We start from the raw sequence: 23,703 nt of genomic DNA on the forward strand, positions 1-23,703 counted from the left end.
GTTAAATATATTCACTGAAGTTTAGTTAGGTAGCTCGTTTATTCCTTTCGATTCACTTAGCAGGTGCTATGCTGCGTTCTTTGGTTTGTGCAAGCTTAATTGTATCATATTTTAAAATGTCCATGTTTATTTTAATAATCGTCACAATCAACCTATTAACTATGCCACTCTTAGGATACATTTGTGTTAGATCGTGCGATGTGGCATATTAAAACCAAAATATAAACTGTTCTGCTCATTCAATATTCAGTAATTAGTATTTGATTGAATATAATACCACAATCACCTATTTCGATATTGAAAATGAAAGTTTATGAATAAAATATTTACTTAGCAGTGATATGAATGTTAATAGTTACGTTTTAAGGACGTAGATTTATTTTGATCTTATTCATTACTTATCTATACTATTTAGAACACAGTTTCCTATCATCTTTTGCGACCAGATGGTAAGTTCCTAATAATCTACAAGATTATTGAATATTGCAATAAATTGACGATGAAGTATAATTAATTACCCAATTTACTGCATTATTTTTGAGCATTTTGGTAAAAGTCATCATCCAATAATAATCCTACTTAGTAGAATTGTGCCACGATCCGTACTGGCCTTAATTCTCTTAATAGGTCATGCCTGCAGCTAATTGGTAATCACTAAGCACTCTAAAGCAGCCAGGTAATTTTCTATAAACTCCCACATTTAAACCTCACAAAGAACCATTACTGCAATCGATATTATCGTGCAACTACTTAGATTAAATGGTGGGAACGAAACCTGTTGTGGAATTCTTATATTATCCGTTTTAGTTAATAAAGACTTTTGCATTCCGAAACAATACGATACTTTAAACCACCCATCGTGTGGATATAATAAAAATCAATAGTTAGCTAGTGCATCGCACCAATGCACATTTTTAATATTTTAGCAAACAGTTTATTTGCCCTGAATTCAAATGGTATAATATTATCATTCCATTTTTATCGTAACTTCTGTGCCAAAAACGTATTTCCATTCTTTTTGCGTGATACGTAATATAATACTGATGGGAACAATAAATGTCTCTCAGATCCTAGTACTAAAATGATTTTAGAATGGTATAAAAATGCTAATGCTATATTCCCAACCGCGGCGTCGTCTCTCAATGAGGCAGCGGACTGCCCCAGGGAGATATCTAATTTTCCTTCCCGTCCTTAACTTTACTCCCTGATACGGAATACAATAAAAAAATAGGAACGAGTCGTCGCCAGTTTTTATTCGTGACGCGAATTCTTCACGCGTTTTCATTTAATTCACAACACAACACAACTGTGTCATAAATATTCAGGCTGTGCTTGGTATTCATCATAATCGTGCGATTCATTTACATGTTATTATGTGGGGATGAGGGATGTGTTATGTCGTGGACTCGTGGTGGCCAGAACGAGAGATGCACTTAGCTTAATTACGTCATAACCACATATACATTTCTCAACGTCTAGCAATTAATCCACATACGGAGTGCTAATCATGGTAGTATAACTCGTTGTACTCACTCAGAAATGCATAATACTAAGTGTTAACGTCCTCTCAGGCATATTTTATGCATGCAGATAAAATGGTCCTATAAAACTACCTCACTCGATTAAGGAAAGTTGCATAACCGTGACTCAGAAATTTATTTAACCAAAACATCGAAGATTTTATGCTGAGAACACAAGGCTCTGAGTTCCCGTTCACGTTCCATTGCGTTTCTTCAGCAATAGCCTCGATAAATCCATTGATTATATTGAGAAAGAGAGTAATGTACTGTGAAGCGGAACTTTGAATTTTGGTATTGTCATTCTCATTGTATTGGAGTTGAAGTAATGTCAAAGTGGATACTGACTTATAATTAAAAAAAGCCAGTAAATCAATGTCACTCATTTGTTGTTGTAACTCTGATGTTCAACGGAAAGTTTTTGTAATTACGACTAAAGCAGTTCGCAGCTTTGCGAAATGACGGTACACAAGCGGGCTAATGAGTAAAATGCTTCATATTAATACTAAAGCTAGCTGGAGCCTACATTGCGGCCCCATTTGCAACTCCATTTCAGCTTACATACGTACTTCTAACTTGCGACTCTCGTAGAATTAATGGATCACGTTTTTACTTCGGTGGTAGCGGCGGCGCCGACCTTTTTTTACTTTACCAATCGAATCGAAAGTAGAAAGTGGAGTTGAAATAACGAAACGGATTATAGTAATGAGATTGGACATGTATTTTAATAAATCCTGTTATAAATAGTCGTCAGATTCTCTTCAATTAATTTACCTCTGTTTCAGACTAGTTTTATTTCATGTGGTCATAGAATATCTATATATTAATACGTGATGCAAAAACTTTGGACCGCTTTTTACGAAAATTGCGCGGACGTAGGAGCATAAAATTGGTACACTTATAGTTTATGTATAGGAGAAGTGCAGCACGCTAATATTATTAAAAAATAATGCTTATAAAGTATCTATAATCAATAAATAAAACATTACACACACATGCATAGTATCTGATCGTATTTGACAAAACGTCAAAATCAATAGACATTGCGATGATATTCTGACGTCTCATATGAATAGAGTTTTATAAAAGAGTTTGTTTGAGTTTGAGTTAAATAAAAATTATCCTTGAACGTATGTTAAGTGGTATTGTAAATTAAATCGTATATGGTCGAATTTCGACCACTAGGCGACCACTAGTTCTAATAAATCAATGAGACGCCGGATTTAATGGGATCACACAGCCACTAGTCTAGACGGGTATCGTTAAAATACGAATACCGTTTATTAAACAATGGTATCCGTAGACTTTAGAATAATCGTTAAGTTGGCTATCGGCTGCGAGCTGAACGATATCGGTTATCGGACTAATCTGATTAATTGGTGAGTCATGATGTGAAGTGTCGCACGACCCGGGTACGGACGTTCTCCTATCGACTCAACCGCATTCTCGACCCTGAACCGTGCTTTTAGTTATCAATCTACCCGATACAATGACCGATAGATTGATTGTTTTAATAAATTTTACATAATTTAGCAATATTGCAGCAATATTATTGCTTACCTCATTTTATTCGAAAAAAAAGAATTCATTTGCAATCTATACGAACTGCGATACTTACAGAGATTCCTCTGTAGAAAATTGGCATAATGTACGAGTAGGTATACTTCAGACTCTAATAATTGTAGTCCAAGTAATATTCAAATTAAATATTTTACCCAACCTTGGTACAATCGAAGAATTATCCTGAAAAGAACAGTGTTTTTGTATATTATTCCATTTACCTGGTGTATTAACTGATTTTCCTTCCGTCCAGTCACTTAATAATTTATGCTTTTGAATCCGCCACTAGTGTTCTGATGATTCAGGGCTGCCCATTGTGTTTATTGATTCAATCTTGATAAAATGTTTTCGCAATGACTGGTGCAATTTCATACCTTTACTAAACTAGTTGTTGGGGTTAAGAAATGGCAAGCGGTTTTAATTTCTTCTAAAGTTAACGTAGATTAACTAACCCAGAGTATTTGTTCAGCGGTTGGACCTCCGCCAGTAATCTCCCTAAGGCAAATTTAATGTTGAACATGGCTCGAAAAGCTATCTCAACCAATTAGTTAACACCAGCTTAGTCCTGTTTTAAGCCTTGTTTTCTTTTTTAATAACTGTTAATTGTCTAAACTTGACATTGCCCTTTTTTATTGCGTTCACCTTTTTTCTCTTAATTAATGACGACGGGAAAGGGCGCGAAGTAATGTAGGTCAGCTAATTACGCCGGGTTTGTTTATTCAATTATTTACCGTCCCCTAAAGAAATCTTTTTCTTAATAATAATGGAATTTTCCTTCCAAACGGAACAGTTAGAGTTGGAGATATTTTTATTTCGCCGTTTTTGATTAAATAAAAACTTTGTGAATTGTGAGGTTTTAAGATGAATCTGAATGCTTAGCTATGTGATTGATTACTTGATTATCTGCATAGGGCAGATTTTAAGAATTTGAAGTATGATCACGAGTCGCAGGTACAGTCTCAGGCAAGGCGAACTTTCGTTCATATCACTTAACATAAATTCTTAACATTCGTCCTCTAAGATTTTTAATATATAAAAGTTTTCTGTTAAGAACTGTGGCCATAGTAGGTTAGGTCAGGGTGTATCAGCTGGCTTCGTGCCAGGAGCACCAACGCCGCGCCGCTACGACTAGACTTCGAGACGTTCTTTAAGCCCGATACAGAGATAAACGGCGAACTGCACCGCTCCAGAAAAAAATCCTACAACTTGATGAGTAATTAACTCTGCAGTAAAAGATTGGCCAGTCAGGCGACATTATAGAATTAATGATCAGAGACTAAACGCTATACAAAAGGTGCGAAAATGTTTAAATGAAACGTGACCACATTTTTCTTTTTACCTTGTATGATTCACTGTCCAGTACCTACAACCTAGTACCAGCTGACGAAATAATGAAATCTATGCTAAATACTTTATATGATTTATTTACATAGTTCCGTGTTAGGCCTTTTTGCCCGTCCTTATTATCTAAGCGACTCGATAAAGAAAGTTACTGTATCAGTTGGATAACGTATCACCACTTATCAACCTGATATGAAGTATTATCGGGAACAAAAATCATGGGAATTACAAATAAATAAATATTTTTGTTTACAGTGTTACTTATCGAAATAAGATTTCTTGGACATAGTTATTTTCCGCCAGATTCCCAAGGATCATAATTATAACGTGAATTGTTTTTGTCGCATGACGCAGTGACAATAACTTAGTCCGACCTCAATAGAGGTTAACTATGTCTTTAACACTGATATTGTACCTAAGAATAAAAGGACGATTATATCTCCGCCTACCTTTCAGGGTCCATGACTTGATGTTACATTATATCATTCAGTTTATTTAGATACCTTTGTACCGCCTATAATATGTCCCAAATCAAATCCCGATCCAAAAATGTTTTTCATAAAGACGCTGCGAACCTTTGGCGGAATTCAATAAACCTAATGTCATATATTTTTCTGTTCAGGTTGAAGAGATACGAGAGATGATAGATAAGATTCAGGCGAACGTGGAAGAAGTGAAGAAGAAGCACAGTGCCATCCTATCAGCGCCGCAATCAGATGAAAGTAAGTTCAAGCAACACTCGTCTCTAGTAACTTTGTTATAGGTGTTACTAAACGGAAACCACTTTGAACTACAGCGGACGATGGAAGTTGTAAGCCTGTATGGGACTTTGTCATAATCCTTGTTTGATACACAACTTTGCAGATGATGAATGTTTCCAAGTTTGAGCCGTATAGTGGTAGACTTACCTCCTCAAGGCTGAGATTACCTGCATTCAATGAGTAGTCGTAATGACACCTCTTAAGGGTCTTATTAAGGCCATTACGTAATGACGGGTTGCCACGGCAACCTATTGTGAGCGTACTCAAAAGACCGTGAATACACACGGTCTTTTGTTTTCCTGTATTTTATGGTGCGTAATAAAGTAAAAATATAGTTCCTATGCACCACCAAGTTTCAATGTATAATGTAGTGTGACATTTCCGCGAAAAATATTCCTTTTGTCGCGATAAAAGTACAAAACAACAGTGTTATACTGTCGCCCCCATTCCTCCCACTGGCTCAGAGAATATCATCGAAAGTTGGTTGTCTAAAAATAAATGTTTTGCTCCATAGACTGCCATGGCTATTGGTATTGCTGTAGCTATGCGTGGGCTGGTTTCAACTTAGCTCACAGTATACCCACACATTAATTGAAAGGGCGAAGTTGGTGGCATTTGCGTAGACGTGGGGGCGGTCTATCTGTCTGCTTTTCATGGGATACTCAAGATTAAATGAAGCTGCTTTTATTATTCCACTGAAGTGACATTTGCCTGCATGTAATTGAATCTACTTTGGTTTTATGCCTATGTTTTAAGAACATACGTAAAACAAATAATACATATTGTTCTGTGCAATAATGTTATCCTATTTCGTGCAAAGAGCAAAAGTATTTTGTATGTATTATATTAATTAACGTTTAATCAACAGTCAACTCGAATTCATTTATATTTTTATCTAACACAAAGCAATATACTACATAGTTATGTTTCTGAAATGTTTTCGTGTTATGTATAGCAGCAAAATGAATTAACGATGGCTTTGTTGATTTTGTCGCGAGATTAGTTCGAATTTATTCCGTCGACGTTGGCTCGACTTCAAATACTTTAACAGTTTCCACCCTGTTTATATATTTTCAGCTTTAATTAAAAGAATTCCTTCGTGTACTTTCCATTTTAGCGGGGTTGACAGTAAGAAATTTTAATAAAGCTCATATTTTCTGATAATATTTTAAAGAAGGTTAAGTTTACGTGCATTATGGCGTCAATGTAGATGTTTGTGTATAATAACATTATTTTTGGTATACACGGCACCTATATAGCAGTTCACTCGACAACAAGGGACCCTCAGCAGGAGCGTCACGAATAGCCCCGATTAGCCATTGACCCGACCTAAATAGCACCAAATAAGCCATCGTTTCTGTCGTTAATATCGAACAAGCTCACGATAACAGTTTATACGTTTATTGTAATAAAACATTCCAATTTGTACCTTCGAAACTTAACAACGCGATCGTTTCACTCCAAAGTAATTCATGCGTTAATCGTTTAAGTTAATAGGAAGTGGAATTATTATAAAGTTGCCCTTTTCGGGTATCCGATATGAAATATCGTTTCATATTGTTAATTTTCTTAATATAAGGAGGTACGAATAATACGAAAAACAAATTAACTTCTAGATTGGGCAACGTAGCTATAATTGGCTACATCTGTGTATAATCCCTAACTACTGTGATTTTGAAATATTGGACCGCAATCTTGATTTTGGGCAATACGGTCCGCTCAATATTTTCTACTCCGCAACAAGGCAATTAACTATCATGACAGATGCCTGTGGAAAAGATATATCTTTGTATAAACACATTTCTTATGTTATTCTAAGCATCCGAAGTTGTAGAAATTGATGCAACATGTTGACGTATGTATTTACCGATACTGTATATTTCATTCCCGTGGGACCGTATGTTGCTACATTTATTTCCCATCATTCGAGCTTATACTCACATAAAGCTTGGCAACCTGTAGAAACTTATGACGTTATCAAAATGGCTTATATAAGAGATATTTGTAAAATACGAAATAAGATATTCACCGTAATATGCAACAGATATAATCCTTGTTGATTGGAACTTCATAAGCACCATTGGTAGATACGTAGGCCAAGATTTTCTGTGTTGTCAGATACATCATGTCTGTATCAGCACCCAGAGTGGGTGAGTTTATCAGACAATCGCCCACTTATTAATATACAAAGGCGAAAAGTGGGTGTATCATACACCCTCCGTCTATCTCCTCCAAAAAAACGTAATACATATTTATCTTTAAAAGAGATGCTAACAAAAACCGCTTCGTCATTAAAGTACTATACAGCGGATTACCTTTTAATTTAGAACATCCATTTTACATGAAGGAAAATAAAGTTGTCGGCGTACGAAAGAGGCAAACAAGTCACGATTGATGGTGTGGCTATGAATGAGCTGTGTGCTCAGTGAATGAAATCGATCTGGTGTGAACGAGACACGCTTAGCTGCAGGTGATACATGTTGAGCATCGCTCGCCGTGCTTTATCGCGCTAACGACATCAACGAACCTTACATTTTCCACTTTTAATTACGACATACGCAACACATTTGTAAACTCTGAGGGAGGTGAGTTACATCGCAATCTTGTTGAAATAATTATTCACCGTGAAAATACCATTATGTTATATGGTATATGTATGTTGTATATGCCGCAATTTTGTATGTAGCATTGTAACTATGCGCGAACATTATTACTTCAGACAGTATAGACGTAGTTCCAATCTTTTCAAAGATTCTCCCAAAATGGCTAGCTAATAGTAACCATGTGTATTTCTTTTAATACATTTTCTCTGAATCTGAACTGTAGCTAAGGTTTGCGTTTTTATGATTTATTATGATGAAAGGCAGTACCTATATCTCAAAAGTCAAACTAGACAAATTAGATTAAAGTAACATATTCCTATACCAACGTTCTTTATACCTTGTCATAATATACATAATGTACGGGCATAAAGGGAATCTTAAATCTATAGAATAGAAAGGATCAACTTCAAAATGAATCGGCGGCGATACGAAAAATTGGATTTCCTTTTAGAAGCATTTTTTGCGTTGTCTACACGGAGCGGGCCAGGTAAATTATTTCAATGGAATTCTTTCTTCAATGAAAAGGAATTTTAGAGATATTTTTGTGCTCTACATAAAACGGTTTTCATATTCAGCGGTGTGCACTTTCTGGCTTAGGTTACCAGGTACAAAATATGTAGTGGCCTCATTTTATATGAGCATGTTACAGAGTGTTTTACGTGTAACTTTTACGTGCACAAAGTTCTATTATATTTTGATTAACATAATTGTACATATAAATTGTTTTGTAGTCATTGGTAACATGCTTTCTAGAACTGTATTCCAGTAGGTAGCACTTGTATGTTCTCCAAAAAGTCTTACACTAAAGTGACTAAATACTCCCAAAATGACCCGACCTTCGAGCTTAAAAGGGATTCGGGCTCCGACGGCGGCGGCGCTAACTTTTAGAACATAATGCTAGGCACCGGCAGGTGATAATACCCCACTAGGGATTCCGCTCTGAAACAACATTGCCGGGAAAGTATCATCTACGCGCGCGCGACAATTTGTACATCGTGCCGTATGTTTATGCAGTGTATCCCCTAGAAATTCAAAATTCAACTAAAAGCTAACAGAATATTCAATGGACAATTTATTCACGTACTCGAATGTGCACACCAAATAGTTTATGCAAATTGGCTACAAGTTGTGTCAAATCCATGCCCGAGGGACTAGTCGGTTGTATAAGCGTTCACGATTGTGTTATCAATGCCTACAAACGATTGTTTCTCCTATCTTCGATTAGTCACAGTTTTGGTAAATATTCAGCGCCCTCCCTCGTTCGAGGAAGTGCAATTTCCGCCACGTGGTACACAGGAAAAGTCGTTATGGTGATGCCCGAGGAAATCGATCTCGATACCGGGACACATTTCATGAAACGAAAATGATACGTTCTCGTCGCGTGGTTTCAGTTTTACAATTGAAAATTTGAATAAATATTTAAGCAATAACGAAAGATCTTTTAAAACGGTGCACTAATGGGTATTTAAGCAAATGCGTCTCTTGAGACAACAAAGAAACTATTTCGAAATGGTGGAACAAAGTTTTTCAAAGCAATTTGTTTCAGACATTCAGTCGTTAGCCTTTTATGTTTTCAATACGGTGCAGATTGTGCACTTATCCCATGGACATTGCTAATTGTATTGCTCCCCTCATCTAAACAGCCATAAGACTGGAACGCCGGGTTCTTATTAAGCCGATTGACCTCTTGAAGAGACGTCCTCACGTAGAAATGTCACGTAGGAACACCGACTTTGATTGATATCCAAATAAACGTGCGTACGAGATTTCGGCCGTGGTCTCTATTGATTCAGTGTTTATTTTTAGCCACTTTATTTGGTTCAGTTAAGACTGCGTAAAATTAGTAGCTTAAATTAAGGCACTAAAACAAGAATCGACGCCTGAAAGTCTGAATAATATTTTTGTAAAATATATTATTACCTACTTTTTGTGTCTTTATACCTACTCACTTGTATGCTGCAGCAATCTTACGTCATTGAGCTAACAGAAGCCTAATAGTCTATAAAATATTTATTACTGTCCTACCGAGACCCAAACTGGAACATAAATCAATACCCTGCTTTACCCGTCTGAAATATTGAACTAAAATAAAATACAACGCGTTTACTAGAACGTGTTAAATATTTATTTAGCCTATGCAAATCCAATCCACGGTCCGTTGTATCAAACTATCGATCGTTTTGGCGAATTTGATTACTAGATACACAATTAGAACACCCACGCGACTCTGTTCGCAATCAAACAGAAAATTATATTACTACATAGATAACGAGCTGTATTATGCATGAACCACCTGACGTTTTAAACTGGATGCAGCTGAATAAAACAATGTTTATTTTATTCAAGAGATGGTCGTTGCGGTAACATTTTTCTGAGCGAAGCCTATTTTATTTTTCAGAAACAAAGCATGAACTGGAAGATCTCATGGCCGACGTAAAGAAAACTGCCAACAAAGTCAGAGGAAAGTTAAAACGTAAGTGGACTGCAACTTAGCCATTGTCTATCCATAGTATCTTTTATCTTATTTTTGTGGACGTTTGGAGTAGGGGAACAGCTCTGTATTCTGGTTCAACAAATTCACAGACATAGAGCAGAACATCGAGCAAGAGGAGCACTCGAATAAATCTTCAGCGGATTTGAGGATAAGAAAGACACAGCACTCGACGCTGTCGCGCAAGTTCGTGGAGGTGATGACGGAGTACAACCGCACGCAGACCGACTACCGAGATCGCTGCAAGAGCAGGATACAGCGGCAGCTGGAGATCACCGGCCGCGCCACCACCGACGACGAGCTCGAGGAGATGCTCGAGCAGGGCAACTCGGCAGTGTTCACACAGGGGGTCAGTATACACTATACAGACATCTTATTTGATATGTGTGTTATTCTATGTTTTTGTGCTACAAATATATATCAAGCCACATAATCTTGCTAAAAACAAGAAAACTTAAAACATTTCTGAATTCCGCATTGGTACAAATGAGAAAATCCCCCTTAGTGTCAAGTAAAACCAAATGTCTGTTTAATTTTTCTCTTATTTCATATTTCCCGGGTAGCATTGGAACTCACGCTCCACGTTCCAAACTTTTGGACCTACTAACCCCTAAAGGATTACCATTGTAACTCTTGCCAAGTTGCAGCACTAAATCAAAACTTGACAAATTGGCTGCGGGAGATACGCGCCACTGCCAAGCCTTTGCGGCACACTTGGAGAACTGTTATTGTGTTAAGAAGGGCATAATTACGCAGGTGTGACGTTATCTGAGTTTACGTTATATGTGGGGCAGTTACTCACACTACACATGACATTTCCGCTTTAAACTACACAATTATGTTATACAGATTCTTCATACAATTCGTCTGTCCTCTTTATGTTAATGAATGAAATGTCGCTTATAAATCAAGACTCCTGTCTGTTATATAAATTGAATCGTACATACTACCTCTTCAAACTATTTGTCGGTAGAGAAGGTTGTAGGAGGTCGTTGACCATTATGATCATTATTCGATGAGTCGAAATTTCGATCAACGTATTTCTCTTAGCTATTTGTCAATTAATTATGAAACCGCAAGCTCTAACCGTCTGTATCAGTTTTCACTTTACGAAATACGAAATCTCAAATAAAAGTAAATCTACTAGAATAAATACATAAATACATTAGACAAATAGCAACATACCCTGTATCAAATTGCTATATCATCGTACGTGAAATTATGAACACGATAGTAATCCATTTCCTTCGGGTATCTTACAGTTTGTCCAAAGACGGTTCGATTGAGGGCTTGAGGGACGTTAGCCAGTATTGTTACGTCACTAATGTACGACAAGTTTATGAGAATCTATTTATAATTCAACAATCGATACAATTACTATATAAACTAACGTTATACTACACACTTCTATATAAATAATTTGATATTTCTACAAAATGTCTTGTTGAAATTAAATGTTTAATCCATTGTCACTTGATGAACGCGGAAATGTTATAAACTGTGATATTTTACATTCTGCCAGCGTTAGCCGTAACTGCATAGCAATTAGTGTTGTCCTCTGATCAGTAATTAAATAATCAATAGCGTGCAATGCAGTAAAATGTTTCGCCTGAAAATACATTTACAAATTCGTGTGAGTTTATGTACTGGCATGACGATGATATAAGCATCTATATTTAAATGAATACCTACGTATGATTTTCCTACAACAATGAGGGCGGCATCCAAATAAATATACGATCTAAATGTCACTACAGTAGATTCGCATTCCATCTGATACGCGAATTTGATCGCTGCGAAAATAATGATAATATCAAACCAAAGTGCCTCACATTATATTTAATTACCAACTACGTTATTAATGTTTTTAAAGATGATGTCATAGAAATGGCAAAAAACGAAACTTCCTTGAAGGCTTATTCTGATTATGTTGGTCGGCATTTTCCAGATAATAATGGAGACCCAACAGGCGAAGCAGACGCTGGCCGACATCGAGGCGCGGCACGCCGACATCATCAAGCTGGAGACTTCCATCCGCGAGCTGCACGACATGTTCATGGACATGGCGATGCTAGTCGAGAGCCAGGTCAAACGCTACACAATGCGTTCTTACTTACTTACCGGTTTACGGGCACAGCGGTTGTTGCAGGCAACCAAAGCTTTGTTGCCACCAACATAATAAAGAGGGTGGTTATTTGAAATTGGTAATTAATTTTTACTCAGGTCTGCCTGCAGCAACAACTGAAAATGTTATAAAACGTGTAAAAGAGATCTGATACACTCACAGTCTGGTCCCAAGACGAATGTAGAAAGTAGTTTGGTAGTAGTTTCCCTGTAGAGTGAAGATACTAACTTGTTCGTATGGATACAGGGAGAGATGATCGACCGCATTGAGTATCATGTAGAACACGCTGTGGACTATGTCCAAACTGCCACACAAGACACTAAGAAGGCCCTAAAATATCAGAGCAAAGCCCGACGGGTGAGTGATCATTTCAATGAAGATTCATTCTTTACTAATTTGTTTTTGTTTTGTTTCTCCCTGTCCCTCGTCCGCGTCCCGTCCTATCTCCGACATTACTCCATTTTGTTTCATTGTGTATGATTTGATTCGTTGAACCTGCATTTTGTTAATGATGATACGGTGATTGGTTCACTCGTGTTTGTGTTTTCATTCCTTCCATTAATGTGTCTACACTATGTGCTTTGACTGTTGTGTTCATTCGGCTCAACTAACAAACGGTTGAGGTGGGCTTTCTAACCTAATCTTGTACCTTACTCTGTGTATTACTAATCTATGACTTCATTGGTGTGTGCGTAATTTGCCTTTTGTATATGGTCGTCCTTGTTATATAATAACTGTATATTACTAATCTCTTAACATGTTATTATGTAACAACTGTTTGGTGTATCATAAATAATAACTGTCATAAACTTACAATATAACATACCGTGCAATTACTAGGTTAACACTGAATGTCATTACATTGTAACACGTGTGTCTGTTTGTGCTTCTAGTTTTAAACTTTATTTAACTTCGTCTATAGGAAATGATACTGTGGTTAATCAACGGGTTTAATACACCTAATATAACTCTATATAACTACCTATTAACGTTTCGCTGCAGCTCTACTCTGGTCGACTCCTGTAACACGATATTGACTTTGGGGATTTGTATAAAATCGTATGAACCAATCGTCCGTGGGTGTCGCTAGCCGCGGTACGTTGTCGCGTCCCTCCCCTCCCCGCGCCGTCCCCTTAGCACAGCAGGGCGAGCTCATAGATCGCATCGAGTACCATGTCACGCAAGCCACCGACTACGTCGACTACGGCCGCGTCGAGATACGCAAGGCCGGCGAGTACGCCGCCAAGGCGCGGAAGGTAATGCTACACATACAAACTAAACCGCGGCTCAGCCGCCGCCTGTTACTAAACTGCGAAACCCTACAACGTTTCTACTACTGTACGGATCTTGGGGGTGAGGCGCTACCTAACAGAGACTTCTCAAACAACATTGGGCCACATCTGTAACGTGCTATCGACTGTCGACCACAACTGATCTACTCATTTTATAATTTTCATTTCCATACTTAAACAATAATTGCATATTTAATGGACAACAAATGTCCTATTGAAGTTGCATTTCTAAAGCATGCTGCATGAAACCAAATAATCTTTGAATAAGAATATAGTTCAGACTAGTGAGAGAAATGATTGAAACATGATTCATTAAAGTTTAACACCAAAATCCTCTCTAACTCAGTTGAAAGAAGTTATCTTGAAGTTGGTTTGCACTTTATGCATTTTGTAAACGATTTAATGTACATCCGAAATGCATGTATACTATACATGTAAGTACAAGTCACATAATAATATGTTTTTAAACTGACTGCACGGTTTCGGGTTCACATTTGACTGAATTAATATGAAATATAAACAGTCATGTACAACAGCTTTCGACGTAACTCATTTTCATGACAGAAAACGCTGAAACTATGAATTTGTCAACTCTTCAATTCCGATAAAATGTTTAAACCAACATGAGAATTGGAAAGTTCATTTCCTTCGTTCCTTTACGTAATTTAATATTTAAAAATTAATATCTCTTCTTTTTGTAGCTAAAGAATATTTATGTGTCCTAGACATGCAGTAATAATCGTTTTCGTGTGTAAAAACAGTGATATTTAACATGCATTTAGGCCGCATGAAATGTTATGTAACGGAATGAAGGAACTTGCATTGCATAAATCTAGTTCACAGCTTACTGCCTTCTTTTGTACCATAGAGACTTGGTGTCGTAAACAAGGTCGAATACAGACATGTTTTTTTTTTGCAACAAGCCTTCATGGTGTTTTTAAGTAGTTTCATTTAGCCTTCATTACAGCCAGCATTGTTTTCAAATTCAAGTTTAGAATCATGTCGTATCCGGCCTTGTGTCGTGTTGGTGACGGCATATGTGTGTAGTGTTGTCACTTGCTTCCGGTGTTGATAGCAATTTTATATGTGAAATGTGAATCGGCTAGAGTTCTTAATGAATCAATATTTAACATATTATTATAGCTACATTAAATATGTAATTTCCGTTCTTAATTAGAAAAACAAGTCACAATATTTTTCTAAGGAAAGATATGTAATTATGAAGGTTTCAAGGTTCCGAAAATGTTCTTGATATTATCTTTAATTGTTAAGGAAAATATAGTTTTAAGTTTGTCATAAGTGTAAACAGTACTTAACTGTTAAAAATATATGCCAATAGACAATGTACACTGTACATGCATCTCTATTTTCCCTAAATTTAATTTTTATTGACAAATAAATTGTGTCATCGTATTGCGACTACTGATGAATAGTTTCTACCTTGAAGATTGATTTCACTGTAACTCTAGCCGATTGATGTTTTGTTTATAGTGATATGTTGGTTGTCTGTTCCATACTTTCCAACTTAACACTAAAATGTAAACAACAACCAAATGATGTAAGTATGTTTAATCATTTAATCAGTAATGTTATTTTCTTTGCAATTATACTAGTATGACTAGGGAATGCAAATCCGTTCTGTTTTAAAATCCGGATTTTCAAGGACTAATTTTGTTCCTATCCCGATGTACCGGGTTTTTCGGATTTTTCATGAAAATAAATCAATCTACTCATATTCGTTTATTGATATGATGTTTCTTAATATTTGGGTTAAAATAAAAACAGAAAAATCAAATCACATATTTTTTTAATTGGGCTTTATGAAATTGAAAACCATAAGGTGACATAGGTACATTTTCGAAACGTCTTTTAGGCGTAATCGATAATACGTAGTTTCGTGGATGAGTAACAAGTTTCAAAAACTGCTTATTACTCCTATTTAATTTAGAACTGCACAGAATAACGCCCATCACTAATGCAGTCCTTGAATAACAATGTCTTCTTATTCAGAAAATCCTGATTCGGAAATCGAATTTGGACGTTGAGTGAAAATGCGCGTATAGTCCGGATTGCATCCCCTAAGCATGATATAAACAAACTTAGTGGTTGACACAAACTCATTAAGAAAAAAAATAGGTAATCGACAACCTTATTTCTTTGTTAAACCTTTAGCAATTTGTTATTGAATTAATTCAATCGTATTCTAACTAACAAAAGATCCAAAGTTGTCGATTTCATTTTATATAATATCCATGGCAGCGATTTTATTTTGTTTTTCTTTTGTTTTTTATTATTACAGAAAAAAATCTTCATCATTATATGCCTGAGTGTTACGCTGATTATATTAACAATAATACTCGCGATTTGGCTGAGTTAAACTTCGTGCGAAGACAACCGGCTTGTGACGTCACCACTGTCGGACCTCCATGGACTAAGTGAAAGAATTCAGTTGGTTTGTGACCACATACATCCAACATTGATATTCGTCTGTATACCATTGAGTCAAATGTAGATTATCTATATAACTACATTAAATACGATAATATTATCTGAATATATTTGCTTGTTTATTTAAACACAGAATTGTTGTTGTAAATGTCACAACAGACATGCATGGATGTAGCAAGTGCATTGTGTTTTAAGTTTTAAGATCAAAAAGGCTGTATTATGATATTACCTAGATTATTCAGCATTGTTAATTAATTTAGTTCATGCGCTGTACACAAACGTTATGTTGCGACTATATTCTATAAATATAGGGAAGATTCTCGCGATGAGAAGACTTTAGGGACAAGCGTACGCAGCGCCATCTACGAGGTGCTATTCAATACAAATACAAGTTTGTAACACAGCCTTTTTGAGTACTTGAGCACCGTTGTATAATTTCATAATATAACTAAACAGGATTATAAATATTTTGCCGTCAACTACGGTAAAGTTCGAAGACAATATGTGTAAAGTGCAATAATATAGATTGTGCTTTAGATTTGTAAGTTATTTAATATTAATATTAGCTTTACTGGTATTACCAGGCTGTCTTATATCATATAAACATATTTAATTATAATGGATGTATATAAGTATACAACTCAAAATTGATTAGTCAAAACATCACAGTACCTATACAGGGCACTATTATTGAAGTACACAAATGTTTCTATTCGACTTCTTTCTGCCCTATTACTGTTAGCTCCACTGAAATAAATATATTAATTATTATATTAATAAATATTTACTAGCTTTACGCGGTTTGTTAACTACTTATTAAAGTTTATTTAATGCAATTCGTTGGTGAATTTATAATATTTAATAGCTTTTTTCCTCTATATTGTTGTAAGGCCATTTGCTCGCAGATTATAAACTCTAAATTTAAACACGTAAAAGTTATAATCGCACAAATGTTTTGACATTTTATAAAGGTACAAGAGATACAAGAAAAGGAGTCAAGAGTAGGCACACTGAGTGCTCAACGAGTCAATATCAAAGATATAGTGACCAGTATTTTATCTAGTTTAAGTTCTCATACTTTTAACTCCTTAGTATTCGTTGAGGCTTCTGTCATACCTATTTATTTCACTATACTTAGTGAATTTTACTTGATATGTTACTAATGATACTTGTAAAGTATTATTTAGGCGATCTGTTCATCGTTATGTACAGTGTGTGATGTAAAACTCTCTCATTCAATTGTTACAAACAAATTAAGTTTTCTTTTTTTTATTTATATCTATATTCCTATTGTTGTGTGTTCAGTCCGGAATGTTGTTTCTGGTGAATTTAGACAGTGAATATGGCACCCGTTTACTGTTTTACCTGTAATAACGTTTTTGCATTTATTAATAGCATTTTGATGATATTTTCACAAATTGAACATATACCTCTAGTTTATTTGATACGTTATTGCACTTACTAAGTCGTGTGTTATACTTATGTAGCACAAACATATAACTGTGATTCAATTGTAATATTCGTTTAATTGAAAGTGTAACTGTCTTAGCTCAACTTCGCCGATATATTTCACTTAGCTTGCGCACTTATTTATATAATTAAAAGACTGTGAAATATAATTTAATGCCATTTTCATAATTATTATTGATGATTAATTACTTAATTATGTTGAGACCTTAATAGAAGTTATGTTTTATTTCTTAATATATCATAAGTAACAAATAGTTTAACGCCCCTCCATCAAACAGCGTGTTACAAAGTTGTTTATTAATTCTAATCTTAAAACTACTCATGTTGTAAATATGTTTATAATTTCAAAAATTACATTTATATTTATTATTTCAATTTTTATTTTATTTTTGTTTTTATACCTTATTTACTTATGTACAACATTGTGCAAGGCAAATGACGCACCCACCTGACTGTATCGAAGGAAGCCAATGACTACATAGTGCAGTATTTATGTGATATGTATGGTAATGCTATGTATAAGAGTGGAAGCGGCCGGTGTCGCGAGCCACGTATAAAGCGTACTGTTGCATGGTCGGCCCTCACATTCGCGGGCTACAGAAGAAGATCATGATCCTAGTGTGCCTGCTCATACTGGGCATCGTCATCGTGGGCTACGTGTCCAGCTATTTCGTTTGAGCGGCCACTCTCGTACTTCGATCGCCAAATGCTCAAAGGTAACCGTAAGTGCGGGCGAGCGAGCGGGTCCGCCCGCGTCGCTCGCCGTCCCCGCTAGTACTAATGTGTGTTGTGTTTGTCCACTGTGCAGAAGAAGATAATGATAATGCTGTGTCTGCTCGTGCTCGGCCTCATTGCGACTGGCTACGTGTATAACACATTCTTCTAAACGGGGCACGGGGGCAGGTTTGATGCGCAACATTTAACTGGGCTTTATAGACCGCATCCCTAGTTAGATTTTCGAGACTTGAGTAGATTATATCATTCGATAAAGCCATGCTTTATTATTTAGACGCCGATCTAACCGATCTGCCATTATATTGGACACAACAAAAAGTATATAACATAACTATAGAAATTGGGGTTTGAAATTTGCATGAGTCAGTTGCATACTAATATTTGATTAGGAATAATATTGTACTCTTATATTATAGAATATTAATTATTTATATTTTGCTACTCGGAATATTGAGCGTTGATATTTGCTGTAAGTTAAGTATTTGCTATTAGTTCAGGATATAATGACGACCTAAAAAATGTGCATTTTTATAGGATACAAAATTATTACACTATTCAAACTTATTCAATATGACACCGCAATTTTTCCGATTTTTGTATATCCTAAATTATATAAAAATAATATCCTGAAATTGCCTGACCGCTTATTTTGTTTACTTACAATTTAATCAAGTTTTCTATTTTATAATCCAGCACTTCTTTATATTTTCGCACCTTGTATTGTTTTGATGTTTTTACTCCTACCTAGGTTTTCATTACAGTTTTTCTCTACTCTATCAATAGGTTGATTCACTTCATTTCAATTACTTTAGGTGTCATATACTATTACATCTCAAATATCATACAACGCACATTACTTTACAAAAATGATTTCAGCAATTGTCGCTGTTTTAAGGAACTCATCTGAAAAGTATGTAGAAATATATCTAAATCAAAATTGCAATTGTTTCTACCAATAAATTAAAGCAACAATTGCTAATTTTTTCATTCAAAATTAAGGTTTCTAAGGACCTTAGGTCGTCAATTACCATCTTGTAAAATATCTCTAGTAAACATAAATTAGGATTCATGTAAACCATATTTATGGGAAATTCATTCATGTTTTTTACTACAATATCCGTAGCAATAATAGGTATTTTATTAACTATTAGTAAACCAAGTAACAGTTTGCGATAATCCGGGACGGGCACGTAACAAGTCTAAAAATATACAAAGACTACTGCAGACAAACATTCTCATTGAAATATTAACTCTTTCCTGAGATTATCGCTTTCCGTTTTAAAAGTCTTAATATTTAGAGCTCTAGTAAATAATGTCGTTGTGAACTTCCAGGACCGTCATTGCAAAGAAAAATCGTCGCGCATACTTCGGTGCCTGCATCCCGCCTGGCAACAGTCAACATTCTGCAACAGAGCGAATCATCAACACGTATCGACACCTCTTATTTGTTGTTAGAAGTTCGTCTGTAACATTCAAACTATATTCAATTACTTATCATCTGAGATACGTCATAGAAACATTAATGTTTGATGTTATCGTCGGTAGTAACTATATATACATACTGGCCGTAACCACACCATTGCCGCTGGCTCTAATACGTATTCGTTTCAATAGCGTTCACACAAAAACAAGTGTTTGTTTATGAAAAATATACTAAATAATAGTTTAGTGCGCAATAATCAATGAATATACATATGTTAGTTATACGTACATTATATACTTAGTATCTACACGCATAACAGTATTTAGACTTTTAATAATCTCGGTTTCCACTATGATATTCCTCACTATTCATATATATTTTAAAGTATATAATGATTAGCAAGAGAAAATCTGGATCGAGTAATGAACTTTTTTTTTATATCCATCACTAAATGGTTGCCTAGACGCCATAGCGTGAATATAGTTTGTATTTATAAGTAAAGTGATACAAAGATTTGACAGTTACCATCATTCATGTAATCGTTAAGTCTCAAATAATTTCTGTTTAATCGTGAATAGTTAACCTCGTTGATAGGTTAGAGGAAAGGTGGAGAGTAACGCCCGCGCACCCCTAGCTAGTGGTCGGCATACTGTGAGGCGAGGAGGTGACGTGGCATATAGTACTGTAGAGGGCGACACCGGGCAGGGGCAGGGGCTGGGTGCGCGGGGTGGTGCGATATCGTTAGGTTCTACCTCACCATTAGAAGCGCGCGGCCGACATGTGTCAGGTAGTCAGTCAGTCAGTGGTCAGTGCTGGTCAGCTAGTCAATGAGTCAGTCGAGGTCAGTGTCGGGCCGCTCGCGCACTGCATATCGCGCCGGCGTGCCGTCGCCGTAGCAATAATAAAGTTCGATTACAATTGTAAAATTGTTTAAAACTTTCGAATGTGTGATAGTAGATGCAGTTGTTGTTTAGTTAACTTTATAATAATAATGAATTGTTATTGTGAATGTAACTTTTAATAAACAGTAAGAGTACTTTGAACTTTTCAAATAATACATAGTATAAACGACTCATTGAAATTTTTGGCGCTTTTCGATCAAATTTATAGTTGAGTGATTATAATTTGATACATTTTAAGACGCTCTTCGTTGTACAGTAATACATAATGTAGCTGTTTTAGCTAGGGTAACTTTTTTAATAAATTTGAAGTAAAGAATCTTCAGCAATATATGAATAGTTATTGAACAGTATTTTCCGTTTGTAATAATATATTGTAGAGTCACTCGAAAATTTAAGCACCAACATAATATATTAGCATTTTCCTATAAGAGAATAACGTTATAATTAAACGATTATCGCGAAGGATTATTATGTAGTCGTATAATATTATGCATATTGTTGTTGTGTGGAGGGGCGGCCCGCGGGAGACAACGGCACTAACCCCCGCCCGCCTCGCGGCCGCACTCCTCTCTGCAGTTCATTACTTAAGAACATGAAGCAATGTTAATTTTAACATTTATAGCATAATTAGATTTTTATCCTTAAGAGTAGGATTTCATCTAGTTGCCTTCGTAACAGTAGAGAAATTAGGTGATACCTTTTCTCTGAGTAGCTTCATTAAATCGATGGAGGTCAGCCGCGTCTCTCCACTAGCCAGTCAATTGTCTCGCTTGTCTTCCCGCGCAGTGCCGCGGGCACGCGCTGACTCCGCTAGTCGCATCTCATGCTAGGTAAGTAAGGAACCGGTACCTGACACCAATGTAACGTTAGTAGTGCGCGTGCGCCGCCGTCCGCCCCGGGAACATTCGCACAAGTACTAGCGACCGCGGCGCGCTCCGCCATTCGCCTCGGACCGCGAAGCGTTCCGCTCGCTGTTCGCACGGCGGAACTCTTCCGATCCAATCCTAATTTGTATGATATAAATCGTTAGAGTAGGTATAACCGAACTTCTAGTCAGCTTTTAATAATCTCTATTATTCTTATAATATCAATCGTAATATTGCAATTGTATCTTCTGTTAGTGTACATATAAGTGATGTTCTCGTGTTCAAGTACGGGCCGTGGGCCTGCTCGTTGGCGGGACGCGACACCTGTACGGTCTTACAAACTCAATATTATCGTAAAGCATAGATATTTTCATAATCAATAGTATGCATATTGTTGATTGGATTGCTAATTTTGTATAAGTACGTACACAATTAGTATAGTTTATATACTTATGTGTCAATTCTCATAGCGTTTTATTACATAACAGACGATAGCTAGTAAGTGTTAAACGTAATCCAAAATGATTGCAGTGCTGTTTATTAAGCTTATTCGACTTTTTATGTTGTTTTAACGAATAATGTTTTATTAAACTTGTATTCTTCAATCTTGAATGTGTATGTAATTGTATCACAGTTGAATAATAACGGTATATAAACAATAGTACATTTCGGATCGAATTCATTGAGAACCCGTAGCTCTGTAAATTAAACCACTACACTTCACGGATCAAATTAATGCTTGGTAAGAATTTGTAAACAACGAACATTTTGAAATGTAATTTTAGGATCCCAGTGATGAATGCAAACTTTGAGAAAACAATTTTCTATTGCCTAAAGTCTTCAACATTTTTCCTAAATACTAGTCACTTGTTTCACGACAGAGTTGTATATCGTCTGTGTCATGTGAATATTCTTCCTGAAAATCATTAGGTATTCTTATAAATAAAGGGTACCTTAGTAAGCGAGTGTCTACCGGCAAGAGTTAGCTCAGCGAAGTAGGTAACGAGCCTGTTACTTATGTATCTGTTCAGCTAAAGTAATTATTAAGGAATTTCACCGACACTGTGTACTCAAAGTACACATAGAAACAGTATCATGATCTGCTTATATCGTGCAAGCAATTACACTGTCTGACTTCCACCAAGGGGGGAGAGCAGCTATTTACTTAGAGCTAGTTTAATATGTTGCGATCTGCCGGTAGAGGCTTGAGGTGCCCATGTATAATGATGCGGATCAACGCGCCCTGAGGAGGGGCGTCACTCAAACTAATATTCTACAAATTATATTGTTTATCAGTAGAGTCGCTAGACTTCAATTTGTAGTTAAATGTTCGTAATTATCAAATTTCCACAATTGTGCTTTATTCTTTCTGACTCTTTGATGTTGCTTGGCGTTGAATGATGTGAAACATTATTATAATATTATATTAGAGTTTATAATTTATTTTAAATCATGTTATTTTCATAATTTAGTTTAGACAAAATGTTAAAATAGTTTAGTACCGTTTTACGGATGTTTCTTGTACCTATATAAGTATTTCAGAATTTATATTAAAGTTGTATTTATTCCCTATGACAAATTGTCTCGTAATCTTCTTGTAAAGGAACACTGAATACCTAAATCATTGTTATACTTACAAAATCTTGTATTACGAATATTACAGTGAGATTCTGGACACATGTAAAATTCAAGTTAGATTGGTTTTATAGTCATATTATATTCTGTATGTAGGTTATCAATCTGAAATTCTCTCATAATTATAAAATAAACGGTGTTTTCTGCTGTACCTTTTTGTAGTTTTATTTATGGAAATAAATCCTAGATGGTTATTATATTTATTTACTGCCAGACAGATGCAACTGCAAGAGATTTGCAATTAAAATATTGTTGCGATTTATTTCGTTATTTAAAGTTGTAACAGTATAACTGAAAAAGTACCTTACTAATGATACATAGCAATCAATCCATAAGAGATTATTGGAAGAAGATCTTTAACTTACTATAACGTACTTGGGCGATGGTCCCGACCTGTCTAAAGAAAACCAACTAGTACGAAGCGGATAAGAGTACATGGCATAGAAATAAGGATATTTATAGCCTTTCAACTACATTAAACTATTTACTTTACTAATACTATTATGTGCCCGATTGGAGTATTGGTTGAATGAA

At 35.8% G+C, this 23,703-nt stretch overlaps 1 protein-coding gene across 16 annotated transcripts in view; it reads left to right on the forward strand.

Annotated features, from left to right (window-relative positions):
- The window catches only part of LOC118267189 (syntaxin-1A), a 53,759-nt gene that overhangs the window by 19,623 nt on the left and 10,433 nt on the right, over nt 1–23,703 (forward strand). For 5 of the 16 annotated variants that reach the window (XM_050702954.1, XM_050702958.1, XM_050702961.1 and 2 more), the window contains exons 3-7: nt 5,041–5,140; nt 10,181–10,255; nt 10,366–10,622; nt 12,222–12,359; nt 12,645–12,755. In XM_050702954.1, coding sequence (XP_050558911.1) covers nt 5,041–5,140; nt 10,181–10,255; nt 10,366–10,622; nt 12,222–12,359; nt 12,645–12,755 — 681 coding nt within the window. Of the gene's footprint in view, nt 1–5,040; nt 5,141–10,180; nt 10,256–10,365; nt 10,623–12,221; nt 12,360–12,644; nt 12,756–13,400; nt 13,655–15,989; nt 17,984–18,208; nt 18,325–18,416; nt 18,512–19,675; nt 19,825–23,703 lie in introns of those variants that run through there. The other 11 variants (XM_035581017.2, XM_050702959.1, XM_035581020.2 and 8 more) reach the window with 10 other exon arrangements.

The sequence above is a fragment of the Spodoptera frugiperda genome, chromosome 23 (genome assembly GCF_023101765.2).
Source record: "Spodoptera frugiperda isolate SF20-4 chromosome 23, AGI-APGP_CSIRO_Sfru_2.0, whole genome shotgun sequence".
Classification (NCBI taxonomy): Eukaryota; Metazoa; Arthropoda; class Insecta; order Lepidoptera; family Noctuidae; genus Spodoptera; species Spodoptera frugiperda.